The sequence below is a fragment of the Branchiostoma floridae genome, chromosome 4 (genome assembly GCF_000003815.2).
Source record: "Branchiostoma floridae strain S238N-H82 chromosome 4, Bfl_VNyyK, whole genome shotgun sequence".
NCBI classification, from domain to species: domain Eukaryota; kingdom Metazoa; phylum Chordata; class Leptocardii; order Amphioxiformes; family Branchiostomatidae; genus Branchiostoma; species Branchiostoma floridae.
In genome coordinates this window covers 19,584,188-19,596,576 of record NC_049982.1, presented here as the reverse complement: position 1 = coordinate 19,596,576, position 12,389 = coordinate 19,584,188, and the positions used below count along the sequence as shown (strand labels likewise).

Genomic DNA, 12,389 nt, shown 5'->3' with positions numbered 1-12,389 from the left:
GTCTGGTGCGAGGGGGTTTTTAGTACTGCTATTAAAAAAAAGTGACTCAGAGAATTTAATTACGACTAGTAAATATAGTGAGAACTCCCTGATATAAATAGCACTCAATAACAACATATAACATGCCACTCCTACAAATCATATCACCTACATGCTGTAACAGTGGGGTTCAAGTGCCACCAGTCTAGTCAGCCGGACCTTTTAGCCTAGTTAGTGGTTATTGCGTTGGGGTGGTCGGGTGGGCCTGGGTTCGAATCCCAAGAGGCAGAAAAACTGCCAGTAGACTGTATTACTCTCCTCTTGTGCTTCAATACAATTTTCCACCCAACATATATAAATTACACTCAAACACGAATCTAGGATGTAAAGCCTGTATATGGGTAGCTACACACATAAAACCTGTGCTTGTATAGGAAATCAATAAACTCACCAAGAGGAGTAGGGGTGACCTTTGTGGTTGGCTAACAATGAGAGGAGAAGAAAAGCAGCATTGCACTACTTCTATAACTTGAAAAAACATCATGTTCGACCTGAGTTGAAGTTACCTCTACCTGGACTACCATAGCAGTGACCCCTATAGCAGGTATCTAAAAAAACAACCTACATCAAGTTGATGATGAAACAACCCTTCTCATGATTTGTGGCTGCTTGTGACTTTAAATACTGTGCAAATTTAAACAAAGCTATGTATTATTGCTTCATCAAATAATTCATATTGGACCTTAAGTAGTAATTACAAAACCAAAAATGGCAAAAATGAACTCCATTCAATGTTGTACATATTTTATTGTTGTATTGGATATATATATAGTGCTCTGAAATTTTATGCAAACGTAAAAATGACCACAGTCTTCTGGTACATATGTCCTCCAAAGGGCCATTTACAAACAAACCAACAAAGCATGTCACTATGATAATGGAATGATTAACAGTTTAAGTGCTATTTTTCTGACAAGAGTTTAGATTAAGTAAATCATCACTGACATACAAGCTGCTCACATTGGAAGCCTTAATCACTGGTAAACCCACTAACAGATTCCCAACATTTCAAAGAAAAAACATCCCATGCACACGTAGGTTGAAGTGACTGCACCACTAACAAATGAAGAACGCCTTAATAAGATTTAAGACTTTATCTTTGCTATTATTTCCTTGTTGATAATGCCAGGCAGGAGTTAGGTGAGGATGAGGTTGGGGAGACCGTACACCACCATGCTGAACCACTGCCGACTGGTGCTGGGGATCTCCTCATGACCTGCAGGCAACACGAGGACACCTGATGAGTCTTCACTGCACTGCACTCAAACTTACAATATTGTACAATAGTCATTTGTTATATGGAAATTTTAAATAGCGTAGTAAAATACAGGAGCAGGGACACAGATCTGCCATGTGACATGCTAAAATGCCCCTGGTCAGATCTGTGTTATTCAGTGCTACCAGTATAATTAGTGTACAGTGTTACTGAATGACAACCCTGTCTGCTGCCTGTACATACCTGTATCAGCTGTAGCAGGTGGAAGGGTTTCCCTGGTGGGGGGGACGTCTGAGGCAGCCTGTGATTCTCCTGCTGACTTTCCCATGGCTGCATCTAATGCCTGTCAACATTGTTCAAATGCATGAAGTCATAACTGTCCTACAACATAGCACATAGCACAGTAGGTTCACTCATGTATCAGAGTCCAACAGATTTGTCACCTGGCTCTGGAACATTCATATTGGTATTGACTACAGAATGACCCTGGACTAGGTTTCTGAGGATCCACAGAAATGAAGAAACATTTTGCTGATAAAATGCCCTTGAGATCATGGATGATTCAGCTTGTAAAATGAGTAATGGTCCTGTCATTTAAAAAGACATCAGGGGAGAATCTGTCCTGGCTGTGGAAGTACCCAGCTAACGGATACAGGAGATGAGATTAGTTACGGCAACTTTTGTGTGTCTGTCATCGTTTACTGCCAAACTACCTCTCTCTTTGACATCTTTACAATTGAACATTATCTTACTCATTCTCATACATAATCATCAGACAACAAAATGCAACATTTCCTCTTACAACAAGAGCAAAGACAGCTTACAACTCTCCAGGCCAGGCTAGCAAACGACCTTTTCTCTGATCTGAGCCAAAGCCTTCTGTTGTCATTTTGCATGCATGACTATATTACAGCCATTCACAAATAAGACATGTGTGGCTTATACATGTTTGTTAGTCAATATTGACCATGACAAGACATCAGGCATAAAGTATTGGCTATAATAAGACACGGTCTTTTCGTGTCTTATTCGGCAGAGATCGTCAAACTTGTATAGGACAGCGTCATGCTATATAGCCAATACTTTTCCTGAATCACTTTTTTTTCTACATTGTACATCACTCTACCTTCTCCTAAATGAAACATATACAACTGTTGTATGTAATGAGTAATGACCTCACCTTGTTTTCCTCAGCCCCTTCCCCCTCCCCCTCTCTCTCCTCCTTGATGAGATGAGGAATAAACAGACCTCTCACAGCCTGTCCACTGGACTTTCCTATTCCCAACAGGTCTGTACAATCATATAAATGACACACATGTATTAGTAGGAAGTTAGGACCATTCCAAAGATTTCCTGGGAGGTATACAAAAATGTAGGTCTACCCAACAAGCAGATTTTTCCATGGAATCAATGCAAGGATGAAAAGCAATAAATCCTGGCAGAGGGCCAAGCAAGAAATTGATAATAGTGTCAAACAATGATGCTAAATAAGTCTTGAAAGCCACGAAAAAAATTCATCTTCACATCTAAAGAGATATTTTTAAAGTCTTCCTTGAGTACCAAAACGCAACAGAAACATCCTGTGTTGTTTACCTTTCATGACCTTGTTGAGTTTCTGTGCGTTTTCCTCCAGCGTGCAGTGCCACTGGTTGGTGAGGACACAGCCCACCCCTGACAGACTCAGCAGCATGGCTGTTTCCAGGTGTTTCTCCAGGGACAACAGGGTAGCACTGGGAAGGGCAGAGAAATATCAACTTCATGTTACTTTCAACAATTACTAAACTTCTTCCCCTATGCTTATCTATTTGTTAGGACACTTTCACAGCTGAAAGGTAACGCTAGTTCACCTTTATCCGTGGGGTAACCTATATCCGTTGCTGTCAGAAATGGGTATTTAGGGATATCAAGTCGACGCACGAGAGTTTCAAACTACAATATTTTGAACGTATTACAACTTGAAACCACCGTCTGTCCCTTAATACCGTGTTAGTAAACACAACGAATATAGGTTACCCTGCGAATAAAGGTGAACTAGCGTTAATTGCAAAGAATGAATTTACAATGACTTAAGAAGATATTAAGAAATTTTCAGTCTTTTTTTTAATTGAGTAAAAAACTCTTACTTCTTGTGCACATCAGCTTTGGACTGTCTTCGGAAGCTCTTGTTGGTCTGTGTGTGATCCAGCAGCATCATTATCATGCAGCCTGCAGACAAAATTAACATCAGCTTTCATTCCATTTCTATTCATTGATGTATAATACAAGAAGACATGTAGGATATGTATATCATCTTTGTAAACAATTGATTAAGCAGAAAATAAAACCCTTAGAAGCGGAAATGTATATTATGACTCTCAGCAAATAACTGAAGATGCTTGTACATGGTCAGTTGCTGACAGTAACTGAGATGATTACCTTGCAGGTTCATGGTAGCCAGCTTGATGGATGAAGGGTAACAGGCCAGCCTCTCCATCCCATAGAACACAAACCCTGAACCCTCTGTCATCAGGTTCTCCCACTCACCAAGGCTACAGTTTGAAGGTACAAGAAGGTCATGTGTGATGATTTGAAAGGTGGCTGGCTGAATCTGCTACAGCATAGTGTCAGATACCATAACTTACAATCTTCAGATATGATTTACAAACGTTATGCAGATCAATTGAACATGAAAATGAATGTTCAATCTGTGTCTGAGTGGTGTTTCCTTACCTCGGTATGTGGTCATCTCCCATGATGCCCTCCCAGCGCCCAGTCAACTGTGGGTAAGTCTTCATCATGTCAGAGAAGGTCAGGATAGGCCGGTGCTCCTCTGTCATTTAAAAAACAGCAACTTGTTATAACAATTAATCATGATGGTACTAGTGCCAGGAAGCATAAGTTACAGTTGACTACACCTTAAATTTGCAAATTTTGACTACATCTTAAATTTGCAAATTGATACCAGTTATATGACATTGCAATGTCTCTCATTTTCTGCACAGTCAATACTGGACATTCTTGTAGTGCTTAATCTGTGTAATATTGAAAAGGAATCAAAATGATATTTTCTATCATCAATTGGTAAGACAATTTCTGATCAGAAACCAAAATTCTTCCTTCCTTCTCGAGCAACAGTAACAGAATTTGATATCACCATGAGTTATCTGTAGCTTAGACTTTTTTCTTGAATATTAAAAAAGTTCTGAATCTACAATTCAGACAAGCATGACACAAAAGTAATGACTCCCACCTGTTTCAGAGCACTCTTCATACGGATCAACAATATCTGTGCATCATTAAGAAATCAAAACATTTGTGGCACATGTTAAATCTTTATTACTCACAGTATTTATCAGATTCTACAAAGCATTCAGTACATAAAGCAGGCAGGATGAAAGTTCTAAATTGGAACTATGCAGCTCCAGATGTCTTACTTAGGACTGACTGTGGTACCTGTGCGATAGATGTCTGTGAGCTGAAGGGAGTCCACTCTACTACATACCCATAGACTCTACAAAGCATGATTACCCCAGTGAATCCACTACACTTGTGGATATACATCATGACTGAAAAGGATACATTTGACCATGGAGGTGTCCAGTGGCAGGCAGCCAGGTGGGATGAACCTGTCGATGGGAGCCTGCAAGGTTGGAGAGAAAGAGTAAATATCCATCTATGAAACTACCTAGTTTATGACGACTGCTGACATACTGAGAATGTAATTTGGAACGTTTCTGTTAGCATTCCAACTTTAAGTAGTACAAATACAGGGAATTGCAAGAGCACATCTTGGTGGACAATCAAAAGCAAACAAACAACACATACAGTCTTGGGAGGCTTCTTGTCCCCCTTTTGGCTCTTAGGTGGAGACTTGGGGGCCTTTCCTGGGTCCTTGCGTGCATCTTCATCTAGAACAACAGGCGCAAAACATGACAAGTTTGAGTCAGGGCAAATCACATGACTTGCACACTTGTGATGACACCATGTGAAACAGTACATTTGCCACAGCAGTGTCAGTGGGAAAGGCCTGAGCTACAAGCCTTGGGATAATGTCTCATTTTAAAGACAGACACCATGTTTTGTCCAATTTTAGATGTTTATTAGGCATGCAGGTGTTGAAAATCATTCAACTAATATCATTAGAATACCATTCACAGTAAAAAAACAACCACAACTGTAAATGATCCAACCTTCTGCTTCCCTGTGAATCCTGTGGTACAACATCTGCAGGGAGAAGTCTCTGGACAGGGAGCTGATTCCTGTATTCTGCAGTATGCTCAAGGCCTCTAGGGGGAGCTGCATCAACCATTGGTCTGCCAGGAGCAGGATGTAGTCATCCTGGGCCTGACTGCTGGAGCCGGAAGCCACCGTGGCAGTGGTGGAGGGCCTGTAGGGAAAAGGTCAAAATGAAGTTGTTTTCTTGTACAAGTAAAGCAGTAACAACTCCACAGTACCACACGAACCTTTTACAGAAACAGATGTGATTTAATAACATTAAGTTGACCTTACAGTGTATGTTAACACCAGCACCACCCACATTGACCTTCACCAGAATGTTAATTGGACCTATGCCTTTTGACATGTCCTTTCACCCAAGATGTATTCTTTTGTATAAATATCACCTCTAAAACTAAAATGCATGAAAACTTACCAAGCGGCAATATTGAATATATTGGGAAGAAAAAAAAAGCAAAGCTCTGAATTAGTTGCTGCTACTATCAAACAGCAATAACAGATATGCTAGTATATGTCAAGTAAGTTAGAATGAAAATGGGATGGAATTAGATGCTGTCTTTATGTTAGCAACAATATACTTGTGTCAAATATCAGCAAAAATCTATTATGATCTTTACCATAGTTAAAATATTTCACACATTGAATCTACAATTTTTACAGTATATTTTCCTTGAAAAACAGAAAAATACAATGACTATGATACAGTCCATGCAGTAAGCCCACCTGAAGATAGCATCAAACTGTGAGATGATAGGCTTGAGGTAGTCCTCCATCTGTCCCACCAGCTCTAAGAACCGCTCCTGCAGCTTCCACTCTTCCAAACTGTCATCTCCAGAACCCTGGATGAAGTAATGGCACATGATTCACAGAGCTGACTGAATTGTGATACAGTTTCCTGACTTTTCTCGCAGTAGAATGTTGCTAAATCTACAGATTTGCCTCTCATGAACATTGACATCCTGTCATACAGAACAATAGCACATAGTAGTTCTGATATTATTGGAAGGTGATATATATCAGCAAAAGCAGTTTTCTGTTGAAAGTTTTCTTGAAATTTCTAATGACTTTTGCAGCTGGAATAGTTCTTTCAAGTTTATCAGTTTTACATATAAGTCATGATATCATAATGTCTTGTTTTTCTGTTGTACCTTCCCGACGACCCTCATGTCGGAGTCGATGTTCTGCAGCATCTTCATCCTCTGCACGTACTGCGTGCGCTGGCCCTCCTGCCGCAGCAGCAGCTGGGTCACATCGCTGCGGAACTCCTGCCACCGCCCCAGCAGCTCGTCCACCGTCTCAGGGTGCACGGCCTGACGAGCAACCTTCGCTCTGGACATCACTGCAGTACACACAACAGGAGGGAGGGCACAGAGTTACATGTATCGTATTGTTTGGAATTTCAGCAGGTCCTGTACTGGCTCAAACATCTTGGAGTGCATTCAAACAGTTGAGAAGTTCTATGATAGATTATGGAACTCTTGCCTCCTGCTAGCTAGGTCCTTCATTGTGTCTAGATCATTCACCATGTCTTGTAATGTGCTATCTTACTACATTGTGAATGTCTCCAACTTCAATGCTACGTTTCACTGTTGAAAAAAATCAGGCCTTACATCAGCATAACAAAAGGGGAATAAGAATCAGCTGAATCATCCATGAACATTTCTTTAAACAGTTAGAAGTACCTGAAGTCTGTGATTGTTTTGCCCCCTTCTTGTCCCCAGCAGTTCCAGTCTTACCCTGTGGAGGCTTGTCTAACACAGAACCATACAGGAAGCACCTACATGATGAAAACAGGATGTTAGTGCAGACTATGTGACTTGTTGTTTATGTAACTGATTAAAGTCTGATTCAGAAGTAGCCCAATAATTCAGTTTGACAAGGTAGGAGTGATAAAAATCCATTCAACAAGAGTTACATCATGAATTGATCAAAAGGAAATGGAGGCAACAACATTGAACACAAAGGTGAATAACCCTGCATAGTTCATAGAATCTTAGCAATGTAGAAATCCTTACTTGTCAGGTGAGTGCTGCAGTACAAAGATGGTGAAGTTGGGTGGGAGTTCCTTCAGTAGGTCCAGATGGGCCAGGTCTACACTCAGTCTCTTCCAGGCCTGGGGAAGTCATAGAAAAAGGTTAACTATCAGGCTACAACAGACTTTCTTAACAGTTACTCACATTTCAGTAATGTATGCATGAGTATGATGAAATCTGTATCTGAAATATAGATAATTGATATGGGCAATGGCCTAGCAGCCTAGCCTGTTAAGTTTTGTGCATGTCCATGTTTGTATATAATTGTTCTTTTTTATGTAACACACATTTCCAAGAACCCACTGCAATGCAGCACCATGTCACTGAGATGGGCAACTCTGGCATAACTCTGGTTTACATAAAACAGAAATGGATAGAAAAATTCTCAGAAGCAGTCGTTGGTAGATGATGGCTGGATAAAAGTGTATCAATACCTAAGTTTCAAAAGGTTTGACTGTGTGATTCTGTTCATGTAATCTTAAGCATCTATAAAAACATTATTTGTGCTGTATTTACCTGAGACTTAGAGCTGAGTGTGCTGACGATGTTCTTCATGACTGTACCCTGGGCCAGGTTAGTGGACACATCTCTGGACAGGAGGTATGCTCGCTGGTGCATGAGCGCTGCCTGACGGGACATGCTGGGATCCAGCTGGGCCTTCTGCAACACTTCTGACATGGTCTGGGACATGTGGCAGCTCTGGGGGTGATAAGTGACTCTTAAGTTATCTTTCATCCATGTATATAAGCAGTAGCAATGTACTATATCTGCTACATGGGGCCGCGTAGCACAGTGGTATTGTATTCGGCCCGTGATCGAGAGGTCGCCGGTTCGAATCCGCCTACCGTGTTGCCGGTCTTGTGCCCTTGGGAAAGGCACTTTACACGACTTTCCTCACTTTACTCAAGTGAAAAATGAGTCGTCCCTCGGATAGGACGTTAAATGGAGGTCCCGTGTATGGGGAGAGCCATACCCCATGCACGTTAAAGAACCCCCACACGTGCGATGGTGCGGTGTGCGTTGGTGCAAATCCTTCTGTCGGGAGTTGGTGATTCACTTCAAATCACCCGGATGGAGGCCTGGCGAACCTCTGTCTCGTATCAGCCACATGGTGAATTACATCATTCACCCGGACGGGAGACCTGGCGCATCCCCGTCTTGTAATTAGCCTACGAAAGGGTATGTCACCCCGTAAGGGGCGGTATAACCCCGTCGTGTGTAGACATGTGCGAACATGTCTACATTTGATCACGTCGACCGATGATATCTGCTACAGGTAAATAAATACACAGCAAACAGTTGTAAAATGCTTCCATTATGTGAACTGCATTTAGCAACATTTGAAGTCCTGTTTGTATCATGAATATTATGTGACCTGTTTCAGTATCATGGACAGTACCTAGTAAGTGACCTCCATTCAGTACCATGGACAGCATTACATTCAGTACCATGGACAGCACTACATTCAGTACCATGGACAGCACTACATTCAGTATCATGGACAGCACTACATTCAGTATCATGGACAGCACTACAATCAGTAGTACTGGACAGCACTAGATTTAGTACCATGGACAGTACTCCATTCAGTACCATGGACAGCACTACATTCAGTACCATGAACAGCACTACATACAGTACCATGGACAGCACTACATTCAGTACCATGGACAGCACTACATTCAGTACCATGGACAGCACTACATTCAGTATCATGGACAGCACTACATTCAGTACCATGGACAGCACTACATTCAACCATGGACAGCACTACATTCAGTACAATGGATAGCACTACATTCAGTACCATGGACAGCACTACATTAAGTACCAAAGGGCAGCACTTCGAGTTGGAGTTACGTTCAGTACCATGGATAGTACCCAAAATGATATTCGTACATAACTACCAATGACAGTTAAACTAGACTGTACCTGGAAGAGTGCGAGGTACTGTGAGGCAGACGCTGGGTCGTACTGTCCCAGACACTCCAGCAGCTCCAGCGCTGCTGCTCCAGCAATGTCCTGTAAACACAGAAAAAAGAACAGCATTTCAGTAAAATTATAGATCTATTCTACTTCATATACAGAGCTTGCTTCAACAGAAACCACAACCAATGGCATGATACAGTGAAAATAGTGTGAATTTATAGCTATTGGTACAAAATTCAATTCTGTGTTTAAGTCTTTTGAATGATTATGTTACTAGCACTGTATCTAATGATACTACGACTTTTCTGTGTTATCAAGTATAGGATAAGTCTTATCAAGGTTGACATACATGAGTACTTACAGTGTATTTGTGCTGCAGGGAGAGTTTGAGACACTGGACCAGCACCTCGCTGGCCTGTGCCAGGACAGACTGGTGTTGCTGCCAGCCGGCCTTCAGCTGCCGTGCCTGCTGTGTGTACTTGGCCTGTTGTCTGTCTGACATGGGTGGCTCTGTCCCAACCTCACCCTCACCCTGGGGATGGGTGGATAATACAAACATATTCAAAAGGAACAAATGGCAATTCCCCACCCTTCTGTATCCCTTAAAAAATCATACTTATTGTATCCAAGAAATCTACAGTTCTTAATGTTATGACGTGTCATCACTTTTCATTGCCGTTTCTATTTCTTTTCCACTAAAAGTAAAACAATCACTGAAAAAATTACGAGATGCTGAAAACTATAATTAAAGACGTCTTATCTGACCTGTTCTTCCTCAGGAATCCTGCCTGTGCTGTCAGGTAGGACAGCATTCAGGTCCAGGTACTGCAGCTCCCACTGCTGGGAGGGGTGGTCAGGGTTCAGGTGGGCAGACAGCACGCTCAGCACACGCCCTGTCAGGTACAGGCTCTAGGGAGCACATGCAAAAAGACTCTGCTGCAATATATTGTTTGGCTGTTTAGTATTAGGCTTTGTGACATCCTGCGCTACAACAGACTCCGTTGGTATGTGCAGAGATGACCCATGACAACTGGCCAAGAAAGGTCATGAACTTATCTGTAGTGGACCAGTATCCTCATGGTTGCCCCAAGAAGAGATGGGTAGACAATGTCAAAGAAGATTTTTGCAAAATGAGTCTACAAACAGCCAACCACTTTGACAGAGGTAGCGGGAGACCTAAACAACATCCAGCAACATCCAACCCTTGCAAGACAGGGAACAACGGACGCTAAACTGGACGGTCAGTGAGTGAGTAAAGACAGAATAACGTTGCTGCAAAGCTTTGACAACTAGTCTTCTTTATTTTACACAAGAATACTGTTAAGCAACTTCGACAGTTAAACATCATTACTAAGCCTCCTTCCCAAGAAGATTTTTGCTTCCATCTGCTGTAAAACATCTAGAAGTAATTACAAGTCCCAGCGAGTTCTTACCTTAGCCCTGAGAGGTGTATATCCCCTGGCCAGACTGTGTGCTGCAGTGAGCTGTACTATGGCAGACTGTGGAAGGGTGGCTATCACCGCGCCCCACTCTTTCTCTACTCCATGGGGATCTGGAGTGGACCTGATGTAGTCTTCCACCATCTGTGGAGTTAGCCACATAACTTGATTACATCTAGTATGACCTTGTTGTGGAGTGATAATAATTTTAACATCAGGGTTCATAACTTCCATGTATTACTCATCATTACAGAAAACGTCACAAAGGAAGGACGATGAGCCATGTAAAAGTATTTCTCGTATATATAATAAAAAGATAATTAAAAAAAGCTGCAAACTGAAAATGTGATGGATTTTTTTGTACATCAGAGGGCATTGGTTTTTGTGTAATGGATGTTTAGATAGCCTTTTACTTAAGACAACGACAATAAAAATACAAACTTTGTTTTACTCTAAAACCATACATTTGTCAATCAATTATGGACCCTGTGTAGAATAAGTGCATTCCCAAACATTTGGGAAACTTTAAAAACAGTGGTGCGTATACCTGGAAAAGTAAAATAAAAACCAGGTAGGATTGCAGGAATAGCTGTGTTGAAAAATGGGATAATGACAGTCTTGTAAAAAAAAGAAACAAAAATTACTGATTAACCCATGCTTACATCACCGATTCTGGTTCAGAATCTATATTTCAGGTGCTGATAGGGATGGGAGGGATCATTATTTGACCATGTGTACCTTTATAAGTTTAACCTTAATGTCTGAACTACATAGTTTACACACACAACACTGGAAGTTGTGCAGTTACAGGATAACCTAGTCTAAAGGTGCTGTACATCCATCACTTCCTGTCCATACCTTCTTCATATATACCATGTTCACCACCTGCTCAAAGGATGTCAAAGAACAATATTCTGTTGTAAGTTTTGCTACCATATTACAACAATAATTATTTCTCTGCATTATGGACGTTATCATATTTGTCATTACATAGTTTCAACAGAATCAGTACCATTTAATCTTTTATCAGATTCTACAGGTACACTATCCCGTGAAAGCATGCTCACATATAGCTTTAGATTTCTAATTGCCAAGTTTAAGTTTAATTTTTTCATCATGGATATGAACACTCTAACCCAAAACATACCCTTTGTAAGGACCCTTTCCTGGCCTCAATAATGGTCCTGTTCCTGTCTTCTCTGGCAACAGCCTCAAATATCTCCCCCAGTAGCTCTGCATACTTCACCTTCAGCCCTGCCACCTCACGCTGTAGGGGCAGGCTCATGTTCTGGGTCTGTGGGAGGAGAAAATCATACCGAATGTTACAGACTTTGTGAAAACGTCATGTAAAGGTGTGAGAGTCTGTACTGTATAGTTGTACCTTAGGCCATGTTGATTTGATTATATGGATGACATCCTTTGGGAACTCCAAAACTGATGCGAGCGAATGAAAAAAAAGTTTGGCCAAAAAAAAGTTGCCTTCAGTATGAAGTCTAAGTGGTCAGGAAGGTTGAACAT

General features: G+C 41.3%; 1 protein-coding gene across 1 annotated transcript in view; it reads right to left on the bottom strand.

Annotated features, from left to right (window-relative positions):
* Positions 1–1,142: 1,142 nt before the first annotated feature.
* Positions 1,143–12,389, bottom strand: part of LOC118413615 (cilia- and flagella-associated protein 46-like) — a 35,508-nt gene continuing 24,261 nt past the window's right edge. Inside the window, exons 41-62 of the mRNA XM_035817141.1 lie at positions 12,019–12,165; positions 10,866–11,015; positions 10,198–10,341; positions 9,794–9,964; positions 9,436–9,525; positions 8,020–8,202; positions 7,486–7,583; positions 7,153–7,247; positions 6,619–6,809; positions 6,194–6,309; positions 5,425–5,621; positions 5,060–5,142; positions 4,780–4,874; positions 4,680–4,687; positions 4,485–4,520; positions 3,965–4,064; positions 3,671–3,783; positions 3,379–3,460; positions 2,849–2,985; positions 2,436–2,545; positions 1,499–1,598; positions 1,143–1,255 (exon numbers count right to left, since the gene is read on the bottom strand). Of these exons, the coding sequence (XP_035673034.1) occupies positions 1,176–1,255; positions 1,499–1,598; positions 2,436–2,545; positions 2,849–2,985; positions 3,379–3,460; positions 3,671–3,783; positions 3,965–4,064; positions 4,485–4,520; positions 4,680–4,687; positions 4,780–4,874; positions 5,060–5,142; positions 5,425–5,621; positions 6,194–6,309; positions 6,619–6,809; positions 7,153–7,247; positions 7,486–7,583; positions 8,020–8,202; positions 9,436–9,525; positions 9,794–9,964; positions 10,198–10,341; positions 10,866–11,015; positions 12,019–12,165 (2,526 nt within the window). The 3' untranslated portion in view covers positions 1,143–1,175. The remainder of the gene's footprint in view (positions 1,256–1,498; positions 1,599–2,435; positions 2,546–2,848; positions 2,986–3,378; positions 3,461–3,670; positions 3,784–3,964; positions 4,065–4,484; positions 4,521–4,679; positions 4,688–4,779; positions 4,875–5,059; positions 5,143–5,424; positions 5,622–6,193; positions 6,310–6,618; positions 6,810–7,152; positions 7,248–7,485; positions 7,584–8,019; positions 8,203–9,435; positions 9,526–9,793; positions 9,965–10,197; positions 10,342–10,865; positions 11,016–12,018; positions 12,166–12,389) is intronic.